Source organism: Mobula hypostoma, chromosome 8 (genome assembly GCF_963921235.1).
Source record: "Mobula hypostoma chromosome 8, sMobHyp1.1, whole genome shotgun sequence".
Taxonomy (NCBI): domain Eukaryota; kingdom Metazoa; phylum Chordata; class Chondrichthyes; order Myliobatiformes; family Myliobatidae; genus Mobula; species Mobula hypostoma.
In genome coordinates, this window is record NC_086104.1 from 161455806 (window position 1) to 161482321 (window position 26516).

General features: G+C 42.1%; 1 protein-coding gene across 3 annotated transcripts in view; it reads left to right on the forward strand.

Annotated features, from left to right (window-relative positions):
• Nucleotides 1-19214, forward strand: part of LOC134351135 (annexin A4-like) — a 113264-nt gene extending 94050 nt beyond the window's left edge. For all 3 annotated transcript variants that reach the window (XM_063057240.1, XM_063057241.1, XM_063057243.1), the window contains exons 10-13: nucleotides 1067-1162; nucleotides 1247-1305; nucleotides 3863-3985; nucleotides 18049-19214. In XM_063057240.1, coding sequence (XP_062913310.1) covers nucleotides 1067-1162; nucleotides 1247-1305; nucleotides 3863-3985; nucleotides 18049-18105 — 335 coding nt within the window. In that variant the 3' untranslated portion in view covers nucleotides 18106-19214. The remainder of the gene's footprint in view (nucleotides 1-1066; nucleotides 1163-1246; nucleotides 1306-3862; nucleotides 3986-18048) is intronic.
• Nucleotides 19215-26516: the final 7302 nt, after the last annotated feature.

Below are 26516 nucleotides of genomic sequence, written 5' to 3' on the forward strand. Positions count from 1 at the left end.
TGCAGTTGTGTTTATTACTTGCAAGGAACATCTACCTCCATCCGTTAAGTTGGTAGGTAGCTTCAGTCTTGTAGCCCAAAACAAACCACTTTTATAGAGACCAGTAATTAGGTTGTTCCATCCCATAATGGTGTTCCTCTGTTATTTGCATCTGTCTCTGGTTCCTGGCATCTACTCTTCAATCAGTCCATTTGACTTTTGAGGCTTCTTTCCCCTTGACAGCTATGTCCTATTTTTCTGTTGTCAAAACATTCCTTATCATAAATACATCCCTCTTCCCACCATAAGACACACACAGAGTTCTTGTAAGCCTCTCTCCAAACAAAACAAACCAGCATAGCACTCTTGGATCACACAGGTTCCATTTTGTCACATTACATTTTACAAAACTGTAAATTCATTCTGAAATATTAAATATAAAATTCTACCCACTGTTTTGCCATTTGGTCAGATTATGACCAATCTTCTACCTCTGTGGTGCTACCTTCCAATATACTAACCAACACCTCCACAAAAAGCAATGTGAAGCTCATCTGTTTTGGTAACATTATTTGAGAGATGAGTATTGACTGGGTCAAGGCAGACAATTGAGTAATATAGAATTCTTCTTTCTTTAGGCATCTGTTAGTCTCGTGAGACCATGGATTTGCGCCTTGGCAAGGTTGTATGGAAGACCAGCAGTTGCCCATGCTGCAAGTCTCCCCTCTTTACGCCACTGATGTTGTGCAAGGGAAGGGCACTAGGGCCGATACAGCTTGGCACCGGTGTCGTCGCAGAGCAATGTGTGATTAAGTGCCTTGCTCAAGGACACAACACACTGCCTCAGCTGAGGTTCGAACTAGTGACCTTTGGTTCATTAGAGCAACACCTTAACCACTTGGCCACGCGCCAACACACAATATAGAATTAGTGAGCCCCTAATGGTGTACAAGTAGTGAAAAGAGAAGCAATTGTACACCTGACCAGAGTAATAGAGAATGGTCTCTGGTGCTGTACAAACCAGGAATTTATTGGACGTATTAATTTTGCTTGTTATCACCAAAGTGTGTATTCTCTCTTTAAACAGTATTTGAAGAGTACAAGAAGATTGCTAAAAAGGACATTGAGGCCAGCATTAAGGGAGAGATGTCAGGCAGCTTGGAAGATGCTTTACTGGCAATTGGTGAGTTCAGTTACCATGCTTTCCCAACCCCTTTTCAGCATGCAGTTTCCTCTGGAATAACTAACTTCTAATCCTCTCTTCCAGTGAAAAACATGAAGAACCAACCTGCTTACTTTGCTGAGAGGCTATACAACTCCATGAAGGTAAATTAACTGCAAATGTAAAGTCCATTGGTAATCACTCCTGTGGAGGTTTTGTGATGTACTTCTGGCAATGGCTGTAGCTGGTTGAGCAAGAGGAGACAGTCTGGCTTTTGGATTTATTCTCCTTAACTCATTTCAATTGCTGAGACAAAAAGTAGTTAATCAACATGTGCTCAAATCAGAAGCCCAAGAGATTCTGCAGATGCTGGAAACCCAGAGGAACACACTTAAAATGCTGGAGGAACTCAGCAGCCCAGGCAGCATTTATGGAGGGGGGAAATAAAGAGATAATACTTCGGGCTGAGACCCTTCCTCAGTCCTGAGCTGCTGAGTTCCTCCAGCATTTTCTGTCTGTTGCTCTGAACTCCAATCAGTATCAGATTTTGACTCTAGTCTAAGTAAGATCAACAATTTCAGATCATATTTTCTCATTTTCATTTCCAGCTGCAGTTATTTTTCCATTTCCTGCAAGACCCAGAACTAATTTAGTTTCCTTGCACCCTACTGTTGCCTTTGATAATCCCAGGTTGTTGAGATGGCACTACTTGTTCAGCCATGATCTCCAATACAAACCATACACTTGTTGATCCCTTGAACTGCATCATGGGGAGGAGAGTACTAAATGTCCCTTGATATATTACAGTAGGATCTAACTGGTGCTGCCTGCCAAGATACTGGGAGATGAGATCTTCCTGCTGGTGCCCTGTGTTTAACGTAAAGCAAGGGCCAGTCATTTTTCCTCTACCCACTGATGTACATACCACTCAATCGATCATAGCTGAGCCTGTCTCTCAGTGCCACCTTCTCTGACACTAACCTTCCCCCTCCCCATTCTTCCCCACCCATCACCTGCAAGGTCTTGCTCCACTCACTTTGCTTCATCTTTTTATCCTGGCCATCTCCCCTCTATCGGTCAGTTCAGAAGAGCCTGCACCCAAAACCTTTAGATAGAGTCAGGCATAAAGATCTTGCCGATTTGTCAATGTAGCGTTACAATTTTTATTTAATATTTCTTGTGTTTATTTAGTGAACTGGGGAACGAAACTTTAAAGGCTGAATGCATTTTCTGTTAGTGTCAAGATTATATATGCCCCCAGATCTGGAAATCTGTGTTCCAGAGATAAATAGAAAGGCAGTCTACTCCTTGCAATACCAAAGTTTTGCCTTGTGTAGTTGATAGCATGAAATGCTTTTCACAGGAAAATACACTACCTGCAGACGTTCCTCTAGTGTTTCTCTGCATGGAGAATTGAGAGCCAATATTGGCAAAAAGATAATTTGCTGCTAATTCCTTGAGAAATAATTTCAGATGCCTTAACTCAAACTTTCCATATAATCATAAATCAAACACACTTAATATTAAGGCATCACAATAACTCCTGTGGCAAAGGTTCCTCAGTGTCCTTATAAAATATGTGAGTTTTGGAAATCATTTTTGATTTGACAATTACATTGTAGACTTAGTAACTTTGATTTTTTTTTGTGAAGAGACGATGATTGGTGTAAGTACCATTTTGCTAAGTACTTACAGACAATTAAGATCATTCTTTTTTGTCACTTTCATCGCCTCCGTCTGTCTAAGTAGAGAATGGATGCTCCCGTTCCGGGGCACAGACCCGGGCGATAAATATGGAGATCCTGGGCTACCCAGACATCAAGGTGTCCCTCTCGGCCTTGCGGATGTGGTCCAAAGGAATGCAAAGCAGTACATTTGGCATCAGCTTGGCTGCAGGAGCTGCTGGGAGGTGACGTGATATGTCATCCAACCACCTTAGGGGCTCCACTCCAGATTTGTGTAGGGTTTACTCCTTAGCCTTCCCTTCTCCCGAAGATACCCACAAGGCAGTGGGATCCGTAACCCTGGATAGGGGCCCATACCGGGTACTGTCAGCCAGAGCCAGCTGAGCCCGGGACTCGTGTAAGGCAGGGTCGTCACGCCCTGTAGTAGTGACATATCACTTTAGTATCAGAAACTTGCACATTGCAGATCATAGTTAATAACTAATTGTTTTTGTATTAAAGGACAAGAAACCACAGAGCATGCAAGTAATGATATATTCACTGTCACACAAATCCAGACTGCTGCAGCATATTGACTAAAACTACCTTATCTAATGTACCATAATCTCTCAGAATCGCATTTATTATCATTGACTTGTATCGAGTCATACAACACCACAGCATTGAAACAGGCCATTTGACCTATCCAGTCTGTGTGAAATGTTACTCTGCCTAGTTCCATTAGCCTGCACTTGTACCATCACTATCTGTACCCCTCCTATCTATGTACCTATCCAAACTTCTCTTAAATGTTGCAATTGAACTCGCATCCACCGACAACTTGTCCCACTTTTGCAGCACCATCTGACTGAAGAAGTTTCCCCTTAAATATTTCACCTTTCACCCTTAACCTATGACCTCTAGTCCAAATCTCACCCAACCTCTGGGTTGAGGCCTGCAACCCAAAGTTGTAATGAAGATTAACTAGTCTAAAATTAGCCTTTTTGTCCCTAAGGAATGAAAATGAATACCTAACTACATGTTTTCTTGATTATAGGGAGTTGGTACAGAAGACAGCACTTTAATTAGGGTGATGGTATCTCGGTGTGAAATTGACATGCTGGACATTAGAGAAGCATTTCAAAGGATGTATGGAAAGTCTTTGTATTCCTTTATCAAGGTTAGTGCCCAACAATAATAGGAAGTATGTCTAAATGAAATGCACTTTTTTGATGAGTAACCAAAATTTAACTCGTATGTAGCCTTTGTTTTCTATAAAATGGTGGATATTTTGCATTTGTAATTTAGTATAAGCCGAACAGAGGCTCTCATGCCTGTAATTCAGTCACTCAATGGACATAATATTTTGTATTCTCAACTTCAGACAGGATGAATTAAATGCTGTGTGACTAGGCACCGTGATAGCATAACAGTTAGCATGAAAATATTATAGCTTGGGGCATTGGAGTTTGGAGTTCAACTCCGGCGCCATTCTGTAAGGATTTTCTGTAATCCTCCCCATGGATTGCGTGAGATTTCCCTTGGTCCTCCAGTTTCCTCCCACAGTCCAAAGACTCGGTGGGTTAATTGGTCATTGTAAATTAGCCCATGAGATGCTGTTCATAGACTTCAGTTCAGCATTCAACACAATCATTCCTCAGCACCTGATTGGAAAGCTGAGCCTACTGGGCCTGAACACCTCCCTCTGCAACTGGATCCTAGACTTCCTGACTGGGAGACCTCAGTCAGTCTGGATCGGGAGCAGCATCTCCAACACCATCACACTGAGCACGGGGGCCCCCCCAGGGCTGTGTGCTCAGTCCACTGCTGTTCACTCTGCTGACCCACAACTGTGCAGCAACACACAGCTTGAATCACATTATCAAGTTCGCCGATGACACGACCATGATGGGTCTCATCAGCAAAAATGACAAGTCAGCATACAGAGAGGAGGTGCAGCAGCTAACAGACTGGTGCAGAGCCAACAACCTGTCTCTGAATATGAACAAAACAAAAGAGATAGTTGTTGACTTCAGGAGAGCACGGAGAGACCACTCTCTGCTGAACATTGACAGCTCCTCCATTGGGATCGTTAAGAGCACCAAATTTCTTTGTGTTCACCTGGCAGAGAATCTCACCTGGTCCCTCAACACCAGCTCCATAGCAAAGAAAGCCCAGCAGCGTCTCTACTTTCTGCGAAGGCTGAGAAAAGTCCATCTCCCACCCGCCCCCCCCGCTCCCATCCTCACCACATTCTACAGAGGTTGTATTGAGAGCATCCTGAGCAGCTGCATCACTGCCTAGTTCGGGAATTGCACTGTCTCGGATCATGACCCTGCAGCAGATAGTGAGGTCAGCTGAGAAGATCATCAGGGTCTCTCTTCCTGCTATTACAGATATTTACACCACACACTGCACCTGCAAAGCTAACAGTATTGTGAAGAATCCCTGGCACCCTTCACACAAACTCTTCTCCCTCCTGCCATCTGGCAAAAGGTACTGAAGCATTCGGGCTCTCACAACCAGACTGTGCAATAGTTTCTTCCCCCAAGCCATCAGACTCCTCAATACCCAGAGTCTAGACTGACATCTACATCATTTATTATTATATTGTAATTTGTCCTCTACTGTGCCTATTGCCTTGTTTATTATTCATTGTACTGCCCTGCACTGTTTTGTGCACTTTATGTAGTCCTGTGTAGGTCTGTAGTCTAGTGCAGTTTTTATGTTGTTTTACGTAATCCAGTGTATCCTTGTGCTGTCTCACATAGTCTAGTGTATTTTTGTGTTGTTTCATGTAGCACCATGGTCCTGGAGGAATGTTGTTTCATTTTTACTGTGCACTGCACCAGCAGCTTATGGTCGAAATGACAATAAACTTGACTTGACTTGAGGTTGTTATAGCTGGGGTTGGTAGTAGGGATAAGCTCCCACCAGCTATTAAATGGACTGAGTGGTCTGTGTCTCAAGTAGCCTCTGACAACCAAGTACAACTTCTCGCCTTCACATATGGTTTAGTTGCTATACCTGGCAAAACCATTTCTACTGACAGGAGAAGAGACAAAAGCTAGGTTATTGGCACCTTAAAGTCAGTCGCTCTGTGCAGATGGAGATCGTCAGCAGTGGTTGGTAGCTCATCTTGGAGAAGGAAAACTCTGATTTCTAACCTCTGCTGCCTTGCGGCTATACCCACTCATGGAGAAGGCTTCGGGAGTAAACCCGAGGGAAAATGTAGAGCTGGAGTCCGTAAGGCAATTCTATGTTGAGTTTACCGATGACTGACAACTCCTGTGACACCATAGGTGCAAAACTGTTTTGGTCTGTACTGTTCATTTGGATTCATCAATGAGAGGAGCTGCCTGCTATGTGGGCAACAGCTTGCTCTCCATATTGTATTGCCCTGGCTTGCATATCACACAGCTGGGATGCAACATCCATGGTCGACCTCACCCAATGGTGGGCGTTAATTCCAGATCAGCAGTTATAATACATGATATATTTTTCTGTGAGGTTTTGTCAAAGAGCTATTCAGGAAGCAGAAGAGGTGGATAACAAGTTCATCTTTCAAAGATCTGGCATCCTTGTATTATAATGTCTAGTCACCCAACGGGAGCTGTGTATCCATTACTGCTGGGAGCTTCACACAAATCTCCACTTGGAGAAGGATGGTAAAAGTTGGCAGTCCAAGGTCAGGTTACACAGAGCAGTGGGCTTTGAATTCTTGGCTCATCAACACCTTTATCAAAGGGCTATGTAGTTATCCTGTCATCTAGGAAATGATGATTCAGTAGGACCATCTGATTTTGGCCTTGGAGTAAAATCTCAATTACACTACATCTACAAGTTTAAGTATGTGAAGGCAGGTGGGTGAAGAGAAGAATAGATATATTTGGAATTAGAATGGAAAACAATCATAATAGTTGATAATCACCAACTAACAATTGAACTGGGTTTGCTTAAAACTTACTAACATGATGGCTTCTTGAATATTAAGTTAATTTTCTTGGTTAGGGAAATCATTTTAAGTTAGAATTGTGTATTATGGTGTATAGTTCATAATTACATCTGTATTGATGTGTACTATTGATATACGATATTTACCACAGTTAACATTAAGTTTGTCAGGATCTAAATCAATTTTGAAAGGCTTAGGCAATTTGGACTTATTGATTTTAAAATGCAATTCCTACTAGAGTGTTCAAATGAGAGGCTTCAAATGTACTGTGTAAATATGACTACCTCCCTCCCCAGGAATGTGATTTGTATCAAAAATGAAATAGTAACACAGGTACAAGACACTAGAGCCTGTAGAATATTTTACACAGGTGCCTGCATCTTGCTGTGGATTTTGTGGGATTTGGTGGCCATTTTGCCCTATGCAATAACCCATAAGCAACATACACTGTTGCTACTTTATTAGGTACACTTTTGCACCTCGTTAATGCAAATACCTAATCCGTCACTCACGTGGCAGCAACTCAGTGGATAAAAAAATGCAGACATGGTCAAGAGGTTCAGTTGTTGTTCAGACCAAACATCAGAATAGGGAAGAAATATGATCTAAGTGACTGTGACCATGGAATGATTGCTGGTGCCAGACAGGGTGATTTGAGTATCTCAGAAATTGCTGATCTCCTGGGATTTTCATGCACAACAGTCTCTGGAGTTTACAGAGAATGGCATGGGAAAGACAAAAGAAAAATACAGTGAGCAGCAGTTCTGTGGGTGATAATGCCCTGTTTATGAGAGGGGTCAGAAAAGAATGATCAGACTCATTCAAGCTGATAGGAAGATGTTAGTGACTCAAATAACCACACATTACAGCAGTGCTATGCAGAAGAGTGCTAAGCGCACAGCAAGTCACACAGTGAAGTGGATGGGCCACAGCAGCATCTGCACCTAAGTTAGTGGCCACTGAGTCTATTTTCCACATTCAGTAGAGGCTTGATCAGGATCTAAGATTATCCTTATCAAATATTAAACTTTTTTGTGATCTCCCGAACCTCGAGCTATAAAGTAGTACATCACAGGTATTGATGTATATATTTCTGTCTGATCAATACCTGGGTCCTGAGTTCTGGAAACCCACCATATTAGAAAGTTGGCTGACTGACAGGAGGCAAATAGTGGGAATAAAGAGGCCTTTTCTGGTTGGCTGCCAGTGAGTAGTGTGTTTCACAGGGGTCTATGTTGGGACTGCTTTATTTTACGTTGTATGGCAAAAATTTAGATGACAGAATTGATGGCCAAGTTTGCGGATGATACAAGGATAGATGAAGGAGCAGGTAGTTTTGAGGCAGTAGAGAGGCTACAGAGGATTAGACAGATTAGGAGAATGGGGAAATGGCAAATGGAATGCAGTGTTGAGAAGTGTATGGTCAGGTTCTTTGGTAGAGGAAAGAAAGGTGTGGTCTATTTTCTAAAAGGGGAGAAAATCAAAGGTGTAAATGAACTTCGGAGTCCTCTTGCAAGATTCCCTTGTTGAATCAGTGGTAAGGAATGTTAGCATTCATTTTGAGAAGACTAGAATATAAATGCAAGAATGTAATGCTGAGCTTTATAAGGAATTGGTCAAACTTTACATGGTCATCCTTGGAGATATGGGGTCCAAGTGCGGACTGGCCAGTGTACTATAAAGCCTCAGCATTATCTCGTTTTTATATTCTGTTCTCCTTGAAATAAATGCCGATATTGCATTTGCTGCTATTACCAGAGGCTCGACCTGTAAATTAATCTTCTGGGCATTTGCACCTCTGATGTTGCATTTTCTGCCTATTTAGATAATAGTCCGCTCTATTGTTCCTTTTACCAAAATACATTATCATACATTTCCTAACACTGTATTCCATCTGCCACTTTTTTGCCCATTCTTCCAATTTGTCAAAGTCCTCCTGCAATTGCATTGCTTCCTCAGCACTAGCTACCCCTCCACCTATCTTCATATCATCCACAAAATTTTCCACAAAGCCATGATGTGCGCAGCACAACTGACAGGTATGTTTACAGACGTTTTTAATTTCCTCTTTCCCAGTGTAGAGTGCCCTCCTGCTTGAAACTATCCACCAGTGTCCCCATACCAAAAAAGACCAAGGTAACATGCCTGAATGACTGGCGTCCTGTTGCACTCACCTCAATAATAAGCAAATGCTTTGAGAGGCTGGTCAAGGATTACATCTGTAGTATCCTACCACCCAATTGTACAATTCGCCTACCAGCACAACAAATTGTCAGACAACACACTAGCCACTGCTCTACATACCATCCTTGCACATCTGGAGAAGAAGGATGCTTATGTGAGAATGTTGTTCTTGGACTACAGTTCAGCATTCAACACCATAATTTCATCCAGGCTTGACAGGAAGCTCAAGGACCGCGGCCTTGACCCTGCCTTGTGCAGCTGGATCCTGTTAGATTGCTGGCAGGTGGTGAGAGTGGGCTCCCTCACTTCCACCCCTCTGACTCTCAACACTGGAGCCCCACAGGGTTGTGTACTAAGTCCCCTCCTTTACTCCCTGTATACCCATGACTGTGTCACCACCCACAGCTCGAATGTACTAATTAAATTTGCTGATGACACTACATTGATTGGCCTAATCTCAAACAATAATGAGATGGCCTACAGGGACGAAGTCATCTCTCTGACACAGTGGTGTCAAGAAAACAACCTCTCCCTCAATGTCGCAAAAACAAAGGAGCTGGTTGTGGATTACAGGAGGAATGGAGACAGGCTAACTCCTATTGACATCAATGAATCTGGGGTTGAGAGGGTGAACAGCTTTAAGTTTCTTAGCATAAACATCACCGAGGATCTCACATGGTCTGTACATACCGGCTGTGTTGTGAAAAAGGCACAACAGCATCTCCTTCATCTCAGACGGTTGAAGAACTTCCTACAGGGGCATAACTGAGAGCATCCTGACTGGCTGCAGCACTGCATATTGGGTGTATTTAAGGCAGAGATTAATAGGTTCTTGAAATGTAAAAGAAGCAAGAGAGGTTTTCAAACTGCTGGAAAACGGTGCCGGAGAGATAGTAATGGGGGACCAGGAAATGATGGATGAACTGAAATATTTTGCATCAGCCTTCACTGTGGTAGACACTAGCAGCATGGTGGGAATTACAGGTATCAGGGGGCATGAACTGTGTGAAGTTCTCATTACTAGAGAGACTAGAGAGAAGGTTCTTGGGAAACTGAAAGGTCTGAAGTACACTTCAGGGTTCTCAGAGAACTAAAGAGATTGGAGGTTTTAGTATTAATCTTCCAAGAATCACTAGGTTCTGGAATTTTTCTGGAGGACTGGAAAATTGTAAATGTCACACCACTCTTCAAGAAGGGAGAGGGGCAGAAGAAGGGAAACTAGATAGGCCAGTTAGTCTGACCTCAGTGGTTGGGAAGATGTTAGTGTCAATTATTAAGGAAGAGGTCTCGGGGGTATTTGGGGGCACTTGATAAAATAAGCTGTAGTCAGCATGCTTTCCTCAATGGAAAATCTCACTTGACAAATCTATTGGAATTCTATGAAGAGATAACAAGCAGAATAGACAAAGGAGAATTGGTTGATACTGCGTACTTGGATTTTCAGAAGGCCTTTGACAAGGTGCCAGAGAAGAGGCTACCTTGCGAGCTATAAGCCCCTGGTATTACAGGAAAGATTCTAGCATGGATAAAGCAGTGGCTGATTTATCAAAGAGTAGGAATAAAGGGAGCTTGTTCTGGTTGGCTGCTGTAACTGGTAGTGTTCCTCAGGAGTCAGTGTTGGGACCGATTCTTGTTATGTTATATGTCAAAGATTTGAATGATGGACAACGTTTGCAGACAATATGAAGGTAGGTGGAGATTCTGGTAGTTTTGAGCAAGTAGAGAGGCTGCAGAAGGACTTAGACAGATTAGGAGAATGGGCAAAGAAATGGCAGATTCAATACTGTCAGGAAGTGTATGGTCATGCACTTTGGTAGAAGAAATGAAAGGGTTGACTATCAAAATCAGAATCAGGTTTATTAGCATCGGCATGTGACATGAAATTTGTTAACTTAGCAGCAGCAGTTCAATGCAATACATAATCTAGCAGAGGGAAAAAAAACAAAACATAATAAACAAGTAAATCAATTATGTACATTGAATAGATTTTTTAAAAACATGCAAAAACAGAAATACTGTCTATTTAAAGCAAAAGTGAGGTAGTGTCCAAAGCTTCAATATCCATTTAGGAATCGGATGGTAGAGGGGAAGAAGCTGTTCCTGAATTTCTGAGTGCTTCAGGCTTCTGTATCTCCTGCCTGATGGTGAGAGTGAGAAAAGGGCATGCCTTGGGTGCTGGATGTCCTTAATAATGGACGCTGCCTTTCTGAGACACTGCTCCCTGAAGATGTCCTGGGTACTTTGTAGGCTAGTACCCAAGATGGAGCTGACTAGATTTACAACCTTCTGCAGCTTCTTTCGGCCCTGTGCAGTAGCCCCTCCACACCAGACAGTGATGCAGCCTGTCAGAATGCTCTCCACGGTAAAACTATAGAAGTTTGAGTGTATTTGTTGACATGCCAAATCTCTTCAAACTCCGAATAAAGTATAGCCGCTGTCTTGCCTTCTTTATGACTACATCGATATTTTCCAAGTGGAGAAAAAATACAAAAACCTGAGGTACAAAGGGACTTGGGAGTCCTTGCGCAGGATTCTCTAAAGGTTAATTTGCAGGTGGAATCTGTGGTGAGGAAAACAATTTCAATGTTGGCATTCATTTCAAGATGTCTAGAATATAAAAGCAAAGATTCAAAGCTGAGACTTTATAAAGCACTGATGAGGCCTCACATGGAGTATTTTGAGCAGTTTTGGGCCCTTTGAAAGGATGTGCTGAAACTGGAGACGTTTCAAACGAGATTCACAAAAATGATTCCAGGATTGAATGGCTTGTCATATGAAGAGTGTTTGATGGCTCTATTCACTAGAATTAAGAAGAATGAGGTGTGACATTATTGAAACCTATTGAGTGGTGAAAGGCCTTGACAGAGTGGATGTGGAGAAGGTTTTTCCCATGGTGGGAGAGTCTAAGACCAGAGGATGCAGCCTCAGAATAGAGGAGCATCCTATTAGAATGGAGATGAGGAGGAATTTCTTTAGCCAGAAAATGGTGAATCTATGAAATTCTTTGCCACAGGCAGCTATGGAAGCCAATCTTTATGTATATTTAAGGCAGAGATTGATAGATACTTGATTGGTCAGGGCATGAAGGGATATGGGGAGAAGGCAGGAGACTGGGGCTGAGAGGAAAATTGGATCAGCCATAATGAAATGGCGGCGTAGACTCAAGGGGTCAAATGGCCTCATTCTGCTCTTCATATCTTACGGTCTTATGGAATTTGACATAGCGAATCAATAATTTCTTCAGTAAAATCAGTATAAATAAGCCAGTTCTAAAATCTGCAGACAAATCAACTCAAACTCCACGTTGTCAACATCGTCCACTTCAGAAACCAGAAAAGGAAACGTGACTATGTACGATTGTGAATTATACTTAACATGCCAATGAGGTAGGGGGTGACAACCTTTAGTGGGCAGTTTAAATTCCTTTCTGCACTAGTAGCAAAAGATGTGTGTGCACACATACCTTAGAGGGGACATCGCTCATCACACATGAAATACCAGTAGCATTATACTGTTTACTTTTAAACTTGTGTCGTAACTATTATTTGTTAAAGTACTAGTGGTAATATCACCTTAGGTGTTAAATGTGTGAGTGGTATGTACTGTGTGCACCTTGGTATAGACTAGAGGAACACTTTTGTTTGGCTGTATACATGTGTACAGTTGAATGACAATCAACTGAACTTGATAATGCGGAATAAAATGTTATAATTACAGAGGAAGTGCAGTGCAGTGGAAAATAAGGAACCAAACCATAATAAGGTAGATTGAAGTCCATCTTCTGTGCTTTCTAGCTTTTTTCTCTTCTGCTTAATGGAAGAGGAGGGTAGAGATTGCCCAGGGTGGGAGTGTTTTTTTTTGGGGGGGGGGTCTGCTTTACTGAAGCAGTGAGAAGTATTGACATAGTCATGGAGTGGAGGCTGGTTTCCATGATGCGCTGAGAAGTGTCTACAACCCCTGCAGTTTCTTCCTGTCTCGGGTAAAGCAGTTGCCATACCAAGCCATGGTGTATCTAGTTACGATGTTTTCTGCAAAGAGCATATAAAAACTGGTGATGGTAAATGGGACAGGCCATATTTCGTCTGCCTCCTGAGAAAGTGGGACACTGGTATACTTTCTTGTGATTTGACTAAGATGGGTTATTAGCAATGTTCATTCCTAGGAATTAAGTCTTACAACTATCAGCTGTGCCATTGATAGAGACCGGAGCATGTGCACTGCCCTCCCCCCTCCCCCCACAACCCCCGAAGTCAATAACCTGTTGTTTTATTTTGTTGACAATGAGGAAAAGATTGTCATGAGACAATGCCGTTAAGCACTCTTATCTGTTCCTTGTAATCTGACTCCTCGAAATTGAGATTTGACCACTACAGTACCGCCATCTGCTAACTTGTAGACAGATTTTGAACAAAATCTGGCCTTGTGAGTGTACAGGGAGCAGAGTAGAGGGTTGACTTATGGGGCACCAGTGTTGAGGATAATCATTGCAGAAATGTTGGTACCTACCCTTGACCTCCTGACGAGAAGATTGCAACCAGTTGTAGAGGAAGTTTCAACACTTGACACTTAGCCATAATTAAACTCCAATGTATTAATATCTACTTTGGGTGGATGTAAAGGATATTGTTCCAAGCAAACTCAGGGATATTCTCTTTAATGTCCCACCAATATTGATTATTTGACCACTTACGAAATTGTACTTAAAAAAAAAACAACAACCTATTTTACAATGATCTGACCAGGGTGCAATCAATGCTGTATCTTTCCTATGACTTGGGTAGTGTCATTTGCTACCTTGGTCAGTTTGATATTAAGCATCAGAGTTGTACAGCACTGAAAACAAGCCACTTGATCCATCTTGTCCATGCCTTTCAAGATGCCCTCCTGAGCTCGACTACTTTTTCTGGATTCGGCCTACGTTCAGAGTACAGGATTAGGTTGCTTGGATTCAGAACTGGTTTGCCCACAGAAGAGAGGGTGTTGGTCAAAGGTACTAATTCTTACTGGAGATCTGTGATTAGTGGTGTTCTGTGGGGATCTGAGCTGGGACCTCTGCTGTTTGTGGTGTATATAAATAACCTGGATAATGATGTAGATGGGTGGGTTAGTAAGTTTGTAAATGATACAAAGACTGATGATGTAGATAGTGTAGAAGGAAGACTGGCAAAGAATACAGTGGGATATACTGTAGATCAGCTGCAGATATGGGCGTAGAAATGGCAAATGGATTTAACCTGGCCAAATGTGATGTTACATCATGGTAGGTCAAACGTTGAGGCAAGACTCTAATGATGAGCAGAGGGATTTTGGGGTCCAAGTTCATAGCTCCCTGAAAGTGGCTACATAAGTTAATGGAGGGGGGTGGTTAAGAAGGCATATGGCATGATGGCTTTTATTAGTCGAGGCATTAAGTTCAAAAGTCAGGAAGTTGTGTTGCAGCTTTATAAAGTTCTAGTTTGGTCGCTTCTGGAGTATTGCATTCAGTTATGGTTACCCCATTATAGGAAGGAAGTCGAGGCTTTGGAGAGAATGCAGAAGAGGTTTACCAGGGTGTTGCCTGGATTAGAGGGAAAGTTTGGATAAACTTGGGTTGCTTTCTCTGAAGTAGTGAAGTTTGAGGGGAGATCTGATGGAGGTTTATAAGATTATGAGGAGCATAGATAGAGTCACCCTTGGGAAACGTGTAGCACCTGTTTAGCCCCACAATCAGGGTCATGTGAAACCATGGGAGCAGGTGGTGGATGGTCATATGAGCAGCTAGTACATATCTCAAGTCCTGGTTATGCGACCACTGACGCCTGACAGAGTATTGATAATGGCTGGGTTCACCCATCTTGTAAAGACACTGCCCAGAAGAAGGCAATGGCAAGCCACTTCTGTAGAAAACTTTGCCAAGAACAATCATGGTCATGAGACCACAAACGTCTATGTCATATGACACGGCTCATGGTGATGATGAGTATGAGTAGAAAGACAATATCTTTTTTGCAAGGGTTGAAATGTCTAATACCAGAGGGCATGCATTTAAGGTGAGAAGGGTTCATTTTAAAAGAGATGTGAGAGGCAAGTTGTTTTTTTTTAGAGTGGTGGGTGCCTGGATTGTGCTGCATGGGGTGGTGGTAGAGGCAGAAACATTGGGAACTTTTAAGAGACATTTAGACGGGCATATGGATGTGAGGAAAATGAAAGGATATGGACACTGTGTATGCAGAAGAGATTAGTTTAGTTGGCCATTTGATTACTAATTAAATTGGATTGGGACAACACTGTTCTATGTTACATTCCTCTAAAACTTTCCTATCCAAGAACTTGTCCAACTATCTTTTAAACATTATAACTTTTCCATTTTCTCTGGTAGCTCATTCCTTGCTCCTGCTTTCTGCTCTTTTAAAGTAACCAGTTCTCGGGTGTGACCTGAGAGCTTTCAGAACTCCACAAGAGAGATTGCTCCAGGAGGTAGTAACCCCTGGGATATAGGCATTATGACAAGTTGGATCTCAGCTGGGTTAATTGTGCAGTCTGAAGCCTGAGAGCAGATCAATACCATTGGGTTCACTGCTGGGGTGAGATTTTCTTGTTGCTCTGCTTGCTACAATTTAGGAAGGATGTAGTGCAGCGGTCCCCAACCACCAGGCCGCAAAGCACGCGCTACTGGGCCGCGAGGAAACGATATGATTTGGCGATGAGTCAGCTGCACCTTTCCTCATTCCCTGTCAAGCCCACTGTTGAGCTTGAACGCTCGCGAAGTCATGACCCACTCGTCATCCATGTCAGCGCGGGAAGATCAACTCCTCGAGCTTGCAAATGACGGTGGGCTGAAAAGTATGTTTGATATAACATCCCTTCCGGCATTCTGGATCAAAGTCAAGGCTAAATATCCTAAGATAGCCACAAAAGCACTGAAAACGTTGCTTTCATTTCCAACATTTTTCTGCGAAGCAGAGTTTTCTGCAATGAATGCAACGGAAACTAAATTGTGGAATAGACCGGACACAAGGAACCCCCTTCGAGTATCGCTGTCTCCCATCACCCCTCGATAGGACCGTCTTGTTGTAGAGAAACAAGCCCAGGGTTCCCACTGATACAGTGATATTGGTGTGTTGCAATGATTTTATATGTTCATACGGGGAAAATATGTGCTGTGTGTTTAATATCCAAATGTTACTTAAAATGTTATGATGCTATTGACTTACTTATGTAACCATATAACAATTACAGCACGGAAACAGGCCATCTCGGCCCTTCTAGCCCGTGCTGAACGCTACTCTCACCTCGTCCCACCGACCTGCACTCAGCCCATAACCCTCCAGTCCTTTCCTGTCCATATACCTATCCAATTTTTCTTTAAATGATAATATCAAACCTGCCTCTACCACTTCTACTGGAAGTTCGTTCAACACTGACTTCAAGCTCCCCTGTCCTCCCCGATAATTGACTTATCACTATATTCATGTGAGGAAAATATGCACTGTGTGTTTAATATTTAGTTAGATAAATCCTTTTAGAAATGAAATTGAGCGTATTAGCCACTTATCACCTATATTCCGGTCGTGATTAACACCCCCCACCCCCCCGAACAGAATCGCCAAAAACTATTTGCAGAAAAAAATGGCACGTACACACATCCGCATGTAACGCATGCGCACTGGTGCTGGCGCAAGGTTTTATGGTCATTGTAGTCTTTCTCGGGGTAAGCGCAACATATTTGACTGCTACTCTTGTCGGTTGGCAACCCTACCCCTCCACCCCCAGGTCAGCCGGTCCGCAAGAATATTGTCAATATTAAACCGGTCCGCAGTGCAAACAAGGTTGGGGACCTCTGATGTAATGTACTGGAGAGAATGAAGAGGTGATTCATCAGGATTTCTGAGATTAGATGGGCTACATTTGCAAGAAGGCTGTGAGGTGTATATAAACAAGAGGACAGAAGGTTAACATACAGAACAGTAGACTTAAAAGAAATTGGGAGAATTTTTTTCACCAAGTTCCCTCACATTGATTTTAGATGAGCACTTGAAACCCACACATAGAAGGTAATAACTGTGCCAGTGGTTAATACGGATACAATAGGCCAAAAGATCTGGTTCCATGCTGCTGTCTCTGTGGTCACTGTCTATTTTCTTCCAAGTATTAATTTTGCTGTTTGTTAGTGCATTAAGACTGGAAGCACTCTACCAATCCAGTTTCCCCTTTCTGTTCTAATTAAAATTGAGCACAGGCTAGTAATCTAATTTGGATAATTCAATTAAAACTCTGGTATCAAATCCATTCTGGCAAGCTTTGGCTAAAACAGGATGAGAAACTATTTGCTTTTACTTTTTTTGCCTGATCAATCACCAGTTATTCCGTGTTTTTACCGAATCACACAGTTGCAATTAGATCAACAGTAATTTTGCAATGCTCTGTCCAGCCTTTTTGAGAAGACGGTAAAATTATGTTGTTTTAAAACGCAGATTTATTTAAAATGACTATTATATTCCTGACAAACCTTACATTTGTTGCAGTTTGTTGAGTACAATTTAATGTGGCCTGCTTCTCTGTGGCTGATCTACAGTGTGCTTGTGCCACCAAGTGCAAGAAACTGGACTGCACAGTCGAGGGCCGAGTTCAAGATGACATTTTTCAGCAAGTTATTGCTGAATTTTCCCATAGCTTTGGCCCTGAAGCCAGTGATATTAAGTATTCTCAGTGCCTTCTAATACCTTTATTTCACTTGATATGTGCAAATTGTTATTATTAAAGAGCAGGTTTGATTCAGTTTTCATGTCTACCTTGGACACTATTGCAGTTTTCTAGGTAATATTTAACCTAAATACAACATCACTCAGGCGGGTGTTGATAATCTTGTATCTGTTTACAGCAACTACGGTTTCTTTACAGCAATGGGTGTGCTTAATGTACATTGAATTCTCTGGTTATGGTACAAGTACTAAAAAGAAAGTTAATGTTTTGTTATCTGCTAATGAGTAGATAAATTGGGATTCAAAAGTAATTGTAGCAATGGGGTCATAAATGCTTTAAGTATAGATATACATGGTGTGGTAGTCTATCTTTTTAAACCTTGTTTCATTACATCTTGAATTATACATTTTTTTTACTTTAAGGGTGACTGTTCTGGAGATTACAAGAAGATCCTCCTTCAATTGTGTGGCGGAGAATAGCTTGAGCAACACCTTGTGCAAATGGAATGCAGTAGTGGCCTTGCCCTACGTTTAATGACTTAATATGCTTATTGGGGTTTAACTCTTTTTGTCTTAATTATGATCTTTAAATATGCTTTTCTAATCAATGCATTTAAATGTGGAAAGCTCTCATGGGATCCTAAGCAGATGCACAATGCACAAATCAACTCCAAGATCTTATTGCAAACCTGGACATGCATTTGAAAATTGTTTGTAAATTGCTATTCTTCAAAGCCCTGGTGCTGATCTGAACGTTGGAAGCTGGGGCATACATTTTGTAGTTTTTAATGGCCTTCCACTGTGGGACTTAACCCAAGAAGGTATAGATCAAACCATAAATGCATTCTACTACAGTGCGAAATAAAAAGCAATAGCTTGAAGAGAATATTATTTGAAACAATAAATTTTAAAGTTAAAATTCAGTGAGGTTGAATTCTGGTTCCTAGTCCAAGGAAATAACACTTGCATCTTCAAATTAATGTTAGAAAATACTGAAGGGGCATCAAGACAGTGCAGCCGTGTTTTAGAAGGCTTGGTTTTGTTATGTTTTCATAAAAACATAGAAAACCTACAGCACAATACAGGGCCTTTGGCCCACAAAGTTGTGCCAAACATGTCCCTACTTTAGAAATTACTAAGGTTACCCATAGCCCTCTATTTTTTCTAAGCTCCGTGGTGGAATCTGGAATCTCCTTAGCTCTAGAGACCTTAATTGGGAGCAGGGTGTGAGAAATTACTAACAATGTACAACTGAGTAATGATAGTATACAAGATGCATGCAACACCATTTGTCAAATTCAAATTGATTATTCGAACACAAATCCATTGTACTGTGGTGGATGAGTGTGTCTCACTGAATAATTTGTCAGGTGCCACTTGTAAATATTTAAATTTTGCATGGGTACCACTTTAAAACTGGAAGCAGAGAGCCATTGCATTTAAAGTACTTATTTGTAATTCAAGGCTGTTCTGTTTAGATAGTATATTCCATTTTAACTGCACTGACATGGTGACCTATTACATTCCTGTTCCAATATGAACACCTGAATAAAATTCTTATGCCAGCATGAGTGTCCATTTCTGATGCTGCAAGGCACAGCAGCTGCTACTTTCCTTCGGGGAGTGTGGATAGCAGTGCTGTGCAGTTTACTAGATTTGTATGCAGACTAAATCAGATTTACTCTTCTTGGGCTTCCAGCTGGGTACAGGTATCGATTATAACCAATGTTGCGATGACGATCTCTGCCGCCTTCTTCAGGGAGGATGCATGAGTATGTGTAGGCCAGTGGTATTTGTAACCCCCGTAGTCTGTCCCTGCTGATTGGTTAGAACCCATTCAGTCCGTTTCCGCTGTCCCACCTTGTTTACAATTGAATTCTAGTTCTTAGAGCAAGACCTTTGTCTTTATTAAAACTCTATTCCTCTCGTTTTATTTCAATGGCTCCTTTACCATTGGCGTGGCAGAATAGTTTTGTGCTATTGAAGTCAATCCTATGGCCATGGTGGGGGTATAAATATCACTGGACTAGACGTACACAGACATCACCCCAGAAGAAGATGACAGCTTGTCATCGATTGTCAGTTATAATCAATACCTGTACCCGGCAGGAAGCCCGAGAAGAATTTATTCATCAGATATAAATTATTAGATCCTTTTTTAAAATTCAGATTTATTTATCACAAGTGTATTGAAACGTACAGTGAAATGCTTTGCTGGTGGTAACACCAACACAACCTATGGATATGCTGGGAGCAGCCAGCAAGTGTTGCCACATATTCTGATGCCAACACAGTATGCCCACAAGGATCAGCAGAACAACCCAAACAACAACAGCAAAATAAACCCCTTTCCTCCCTCCCTCCCCTCCCATCCACTCACCAACTCATACACAGGCCACCTCCAGGCCTTGGACTTCCCCAGTGAACTTCCAGGCATACTCAGGATAGAGGGGCGCCCTTTCATAACAGAGATGCAGAGAAATTTCTTTAGCCAAGGGGTGCTGAATTTGTGGAATTTGTTGCCACATGCAGCTGTGGAGGCTAGGTCATTGGGTGTATTTAAGGCAGAGTTTGATAGGTTCTTGATTGGACATGGTATCAAAGGTTACGGGGAGAAGGCTGGGAACTGGGGTTGAGGAGGAGTTAGAAAAAAAAGGATCAGCCAGGATTGAAGGGCGGAGCAGACTCGAAGGGCCAGATGACCTAAATCTGCTCCTTTGTCTTGTGGTCTTATGCTCACCCAAGCTTTTGACCATTGGGCCTCAACCTCAGGACGAAGTAACACAGGGTTTCAATCATCGGGCCTCAATTTCTGGGAATGCCAACCCAAGACTTTGACCATTAGGCCTCAGCTTCTGGGCTTGCCAACTTCAGTCTTCAACCAATTTTTGGTATTGACCAGAGGACTCACCTACCCGGGGTCTGTCACCAACCCTCATGCCTCCAGACCCACGGAGTTACCAACCTGGGGGAGGGGGGTGGTCACCAACCTTCATGCCTCCTCCCCACACAGATGTCTGATCCCAGGAACTGTCAAACGGAAGGCTCATTTAATGAGTGCTAGTGACATTGCCTCCACCTTCCACTTCCATGATTGTGTAGAAGATTGTGCTCTGAGGCATCACCTTCATTCATTATACTTTCATTTATACATTAGAGCTTTTTTTTGTAATTAGCCTAGTTTGTCAGAAATAAGAGAAATTTGATGAATATTTGAAATATCAAGGTATTAGGAGTTATGGAGAACATGCAGCAAAGAGATAAGACTAGCATATTCTGAATGAAGGGACTGCTAACTTATTCTGACTCTTATTTCCATGTGGTTCAGAAAACATGTCTATTATTAGTCACATGAAGCAATTTTCACATCTTAACCACTTGGCTAAATCTCTTAATTCCTTGATTCTCTCATACACAATACTGTGCAAAAGTCTTAGGCACTTATGTATGAACCGGAGTGACGTGACTCAGAATAGGACAAATGGTAAGAAAGCAAAGTTAGCGTGTAGTCAGACTGTCAGGAAGGGCAGGCAGAAGATAGAAAATATAGCCAGCAGGGTGAGTATCAGTGCATTAGGGATGCAGAGTCAAAAAGAGTAGTCAAGGTGTTATATCTCAGTGCATGGAGAATCAGAAATAAAGTGGGTGACCTCATTGCACTATTACAGGCTGTCAGATATGATGTTGTGACAGTCACTGTGTTATGGCTGAAGGATGGTTGTAGTTGGGAGATAAATGTCCAAGGTTACATGTTGTATTGGAGAGATAGGAAGGTAGGTAAAGAAAGTGGTGTGGTTCTGCTGGTAAAGAATGGCATCAACATTAGTAGACAGATGAGATATAGGAGCGGAAGATGTCGAATCCTTGTGTGTTAAGAAACAATAAGGGTAAAGGACCCTGATGCAGTTATATACAGGCCTCCAAACAGTAGATGGGCTGCGGACCACAGATTACAATGGGACATAGAAAAAGTGTATCAAAAGATCAGTGTTATGATGGTCATGGGAAATTTTAACATGCAGTTCAATTGGAAAAATAAGGTTGGTAATGGATCTCAAGAGAGTGAGTTTGTTGAATGCCTTGGAGATGGCTTTTTAGAGCAATTTGTCATTGAGCCTATGAGGGGATCAGCTATACTGGATTGGGTGTCATGTAATGAACTGGAGGTGATTAGGGAGCTTAAGGTAAAAGAACCCTTAGGAGCTAGTGATCACAATATGATTTGTTCAACTTGAAATTTGACAGGATGAAAGTAAAGTCTGATGTAACTGTATTTCAGTGCAGTAAATGAAATTACAGTGGTATGAGAGAGGAGTTGGCCAAAATAAATTGGGAAGAGTTCCTGGCAGGGATGATAGCAGAACAACAATGGTGAGAGTTTCTGGGAAAAATGAGGAAAGTGCAAGATAGATGTCTTCTAAAAACAAGGAAATACTTAAATGGCAAAATAGTATAACCATGGCTGTAAAAGGAAGTCAAGGCTAATGTAAAAGCAAAAGAAAGGGCATACAATGAAACAAAAATTAGCAGGAAGATGGAGGATTGAGAAGCTTTTAAAAACCTACAGGAAGCAACTAAAAGAATAATTATGAGGGAAAAGATGAAATATGAAAGCATGCAAGCAAACAATATCAAGGTGGATAGTAAAAGGTTTTTCAAGTATGCAAAAAAAAGATAACAGGAGAGACGAGAGTGGATATAGTACCTCTAGAAAATGAGGCAGGAGAAATGATAATGGGGGACGAGATGGCTGATGAACTAAATTAGTATTTTGGATCAGTCTTCACTGTTGAAGACACTAGCAGTGTGCCAGATGCCGAAGGGTGTGAGGGAAGAGAAGTGAGTGCTGTTACTAATATAAGGTAGAAGGTGTTCAAAAAGCTGAAAGACCTAAGGGTATGTAAGTCACCCAGACCAGATGAACTGCACCCTAGGGTTCTGAAAGAGGTAGCGGTAGAGATTGTGGAGGCATGAGTAATGAGCTTTCAAAAATCATTGGACACTGGCATGGTGCCAGAGAACTGGAAAAATGAAAAAGTCACTCCACTCTTGGGGGGAAAAAAGAGAAAGGCAGCAGAAAGGAAGTTATAGACCAGTTAGCCTGACCTCAGTCGTTTGGAAGATGTTGGAGTCAATTGTTAAAGATGAGGCTATGGAGTACTTGGTGACCCAAGATAAGATAGGACAAAGTCAACACTATATCTTGCCACACACATCAAAGTTGCTGGTGACGGCGGCAGGCCAGGCAGCATCTATAGGAAGAGGTACAGTCGACGTTTTGGGCTGAGACCCTTCGTCGGGACTCATACTAGCTCTTCTTTCAGTTAGTCCTGACGAAGGGCCTTGGCCCAAAACGTCAACTGTACCTCTTCCTATAGATGCTGCCTGGCCTGCTGCGTTCACCAGCAACTTTGACGTGTGTTGCTTGAATTTCCAGCATCTGCAGAATTCCTGGTGTTTGCGACTATATCTTGCCTGATGAAACTGTTGGAATTCTTTGAGGAGATTTCAAGTAGGGTAGATAAAGGGTATGCAGTGGATGATGTATATTTGGACATTCAGAAGGCCTTTGACAAGGTGTCACACATGAGGCTGCTTACCAAGTTAAGAGCCTATGGTATTACAGGAAAGTTAATGGCATGGTTAGAGCATTGGCTGATTGGTAGGAGGCAGAGAGTGGGAATAAAAGGATCCTTTCTGGTTGGAGCCAGTGACTAGTAGTGCTCTGCAGGGGTCAGTTTTGGAACCGCTTCTTTTTATGCTGTATATTAATGACTTAGATGTTGCCAAGATTGGAGATGATTCGAAGATTGGTGGAGGGGCAGGTAGTGTTGAGGAAACAGATGGGCTGCAGAAGGATTTAGACAGATTAGGAGAATAGGCAAGAAAGTGGCAAATGAAATACAGTCAACAGGAATTCTGCAGATGCTGGAAATTCAAGCACACACATCAAAGTTGCTGGTGAACGCAGCAGGCCAGGCAGCATCTATAGGAAGAGGTGCAGTCGACATTTCAGGCCGAGACCCTTCGTCACGAAGGGTCTCGGCCTGAAACGTCGACTGCACCTCTTCCTATAAATGAAATACAATGTTGGGAAATGCATGGTCATGCACTTTGGTAGTAGAAATAATTGTGCAGACTATATTCTATATGGGGAGAAAATCCAGAACTGTGAGATGCAAAGGGATTTGGAGTCTTTGTGCAGAACACCCTAAAGGTTAACTTGCAGGTTGAGTCAATGGTGAGGAAGGCAAATGCCATGTTAGCATTCAAAAGGTCTAGAATACAAGAGCAGGGATGTGATGCTGAAGCTTTATGAGGCATTGGTGAGGCCTCACCTTAAGTACTGTGAATGGTCCTAGGCTCCTCATCTAAGAAAAGATGTGCAGGCATTGAAGAGGTTCCAGAGAGGGTTCACAGGGATGCTTTCCTGAGTGAAAGGGCTATCATACAAGGGACGTTTGATGGCTCTGGGTCTGCAGTCACTGGAATTTAGAAGAGTGGGGGAGATTTCATTGAAACCTTTCAAATGTTGAAAGGCCCAGACAGAGTAGATGTGGAAAGGATGTTTCCCATGGTGGAGGAGTCTAGGACAAGCAGGCACCACCTCAAGATAGAGGGGTGTGTATTTGAAACAGAGATGTGGAAAAATTTCTTTAGCCAGAGTGTGGTGAATTTGTTACCACAGGCAGCTGTGGAGGCTAGGTCATTGGGTGTACTTTAGGCAGAGCTTGATAGGTTCTTGATTGGACATAGCATCAAGGGTTACAGGGAGAGGAGCATCAAGGTTAGGGCTATGGGTAGGAGGGGAAAAGAAGAATCAGCCATTGAATGGCAGAGCAGACTCGATGGATAAATAGCCTAATTCTGCTCTTATGTCTTACGGTCTTGTATATAGCTAGAGTGCTTAAGAGTTCTGCACAGTTCTGTATTTTTCAATGTTGAGTGGAGAGTGAGTTTGTAAATCTGACAAGAGCAAAGGATGTTGGGGATGGTGAGGGTGGAGCACCATGGGAGAGGTGGCAGTGAAGGAGTGCTGTGGTGGGAGGTAGCATGATGCAGACACACCCAGCCCTGAGACACCAGGCAAGGTCATTTGATTCCAAACAATTAGTTTATTGACCATTACAGGTTGTCTCTCTGGTGCTTCCCACTCTCGCCCCTCTCCCTTCCTCTGTTCCCAACCATGATTTGCTTCTTCCCACTCCCTTCCCACCCTCAGTCCACAATAGAGACCTATATCAGGATAAGGGTTATCATCTCTCATATATCATGAAATTTGCTTTTTATGCAGCAGTACAGTGTAATTCCTAAAATTACCACATTACGAGAGGCTTTAACAAAAATTCTACTTTATGCTGAAGAAATGAGGAGGACTGATCTGTACATGTAGCTTGACAATTAACCTCACCTCATAATGGGTTTACTATTTAGTGCATAGTTCACACAGCAGAAATACCTCACCCCAGAATCGTTTTAAGTGTCTCAAACACTGCTAATTCCACACAAATGGAAATTGAAGCAGTTTGGCTGAATAGAGGATTGGTTGTCAGTTTGAAGCAATTCACATTCTAAGAACTTCAAACTGGCCACTTAGGAAACATCATCTCAGGATCGGAATCTGAGAAGCAGCATTACAACATGCTCCTACAATTAAACATGCCTCTGTCTGCAGGCTATTATATAAATCAGTGATGTCAGACATTTAACAAAGATCTACCTGAAATCTGGTCACTAAAAAGGCACTTTCCTGCATCCTGCAGAGCCTTTTAATAAATACAGGCCAGGTGTTCCTGTGGGCTGATATTCTAATCAATGGCACTCTGTGTAAACAGCTAGAGAGAACAGATGGTCTGTTAAACAATCACTGACTAGAACAAGAACCACTCGATGGGAATCAAGCCTGATACTAATTCCAATATGCAATTGAAATACAGTTGTTGAAACTCTTATGAAGAGCAGATTTACCATTGCAGTGGTTATTGCCACACCTCACTATCAGGTGTGCGTAAGCATGCCTGATGAAGATCACCAGTGGAATAAAAAACAGGTGGTAAGCCACAACAGCACATTAGTGCAAGGGGTTTAATTTAGTGCCTGCTGAAAAACAAGCAAAAACTGCCTAAAAGTTGTGAAGATAAAAAGTATTTACAAATAGACAAATATTTACAAAAAATTACAAATATACGGAGGCTTTCTCCATGACACACTTTCTTCTTCTTCTTCTATTTCCGGCTGTTTAGACGCATCGAGGCGTATTACAGCCCTCCGCAGGATGTATAATTAATTATAGAACTTCAAGGAACTGAAATTCTCGAGTTCAACCTAGTCTCACGTATAAACTGAATAATAGACTCTTCAATCAGATGTTGATTCTCTTAATGGCCAAACAAAGATTTAATAGAAAACCAAAATAAATTTAAGCCAGATAGCCTCTTGAACAACATGCTTCTTTCAATTTTGTATCGATTACAGCTCAGCAAAACATGTTGGACTGTCTCTGGACTACCAGTCACATAATCCAGTAGGATGTTTTCCTATTATCTTTAAATAATAGTTTAGCCCACAATGCCCCAACCTAAGTCTTGTAAATTTCACCGTATCTCTACGACTTAAAAGGTAACAATCTAAGACCTTTTTAACTAGTGGGTGACTAGAAAAATAATGCCTGCCCCTTAATTCATTTTTCCAATCCTCCTGCTGCTTCTTCTCTATACGTTTTTTAATCCTACTTCTCAATTCTGCTCTGCCTAGGGGAACTCTAATTTCTACTCGCCTGCTCTGTAAGGAAGACTTTGCAATGCCATCCACAATTTCATTTCCTTCCACCCCAGCATGCCCAGGTATCCATAAAAATCTAACTGCACATCCCATCTTCCCTACTCTAAACA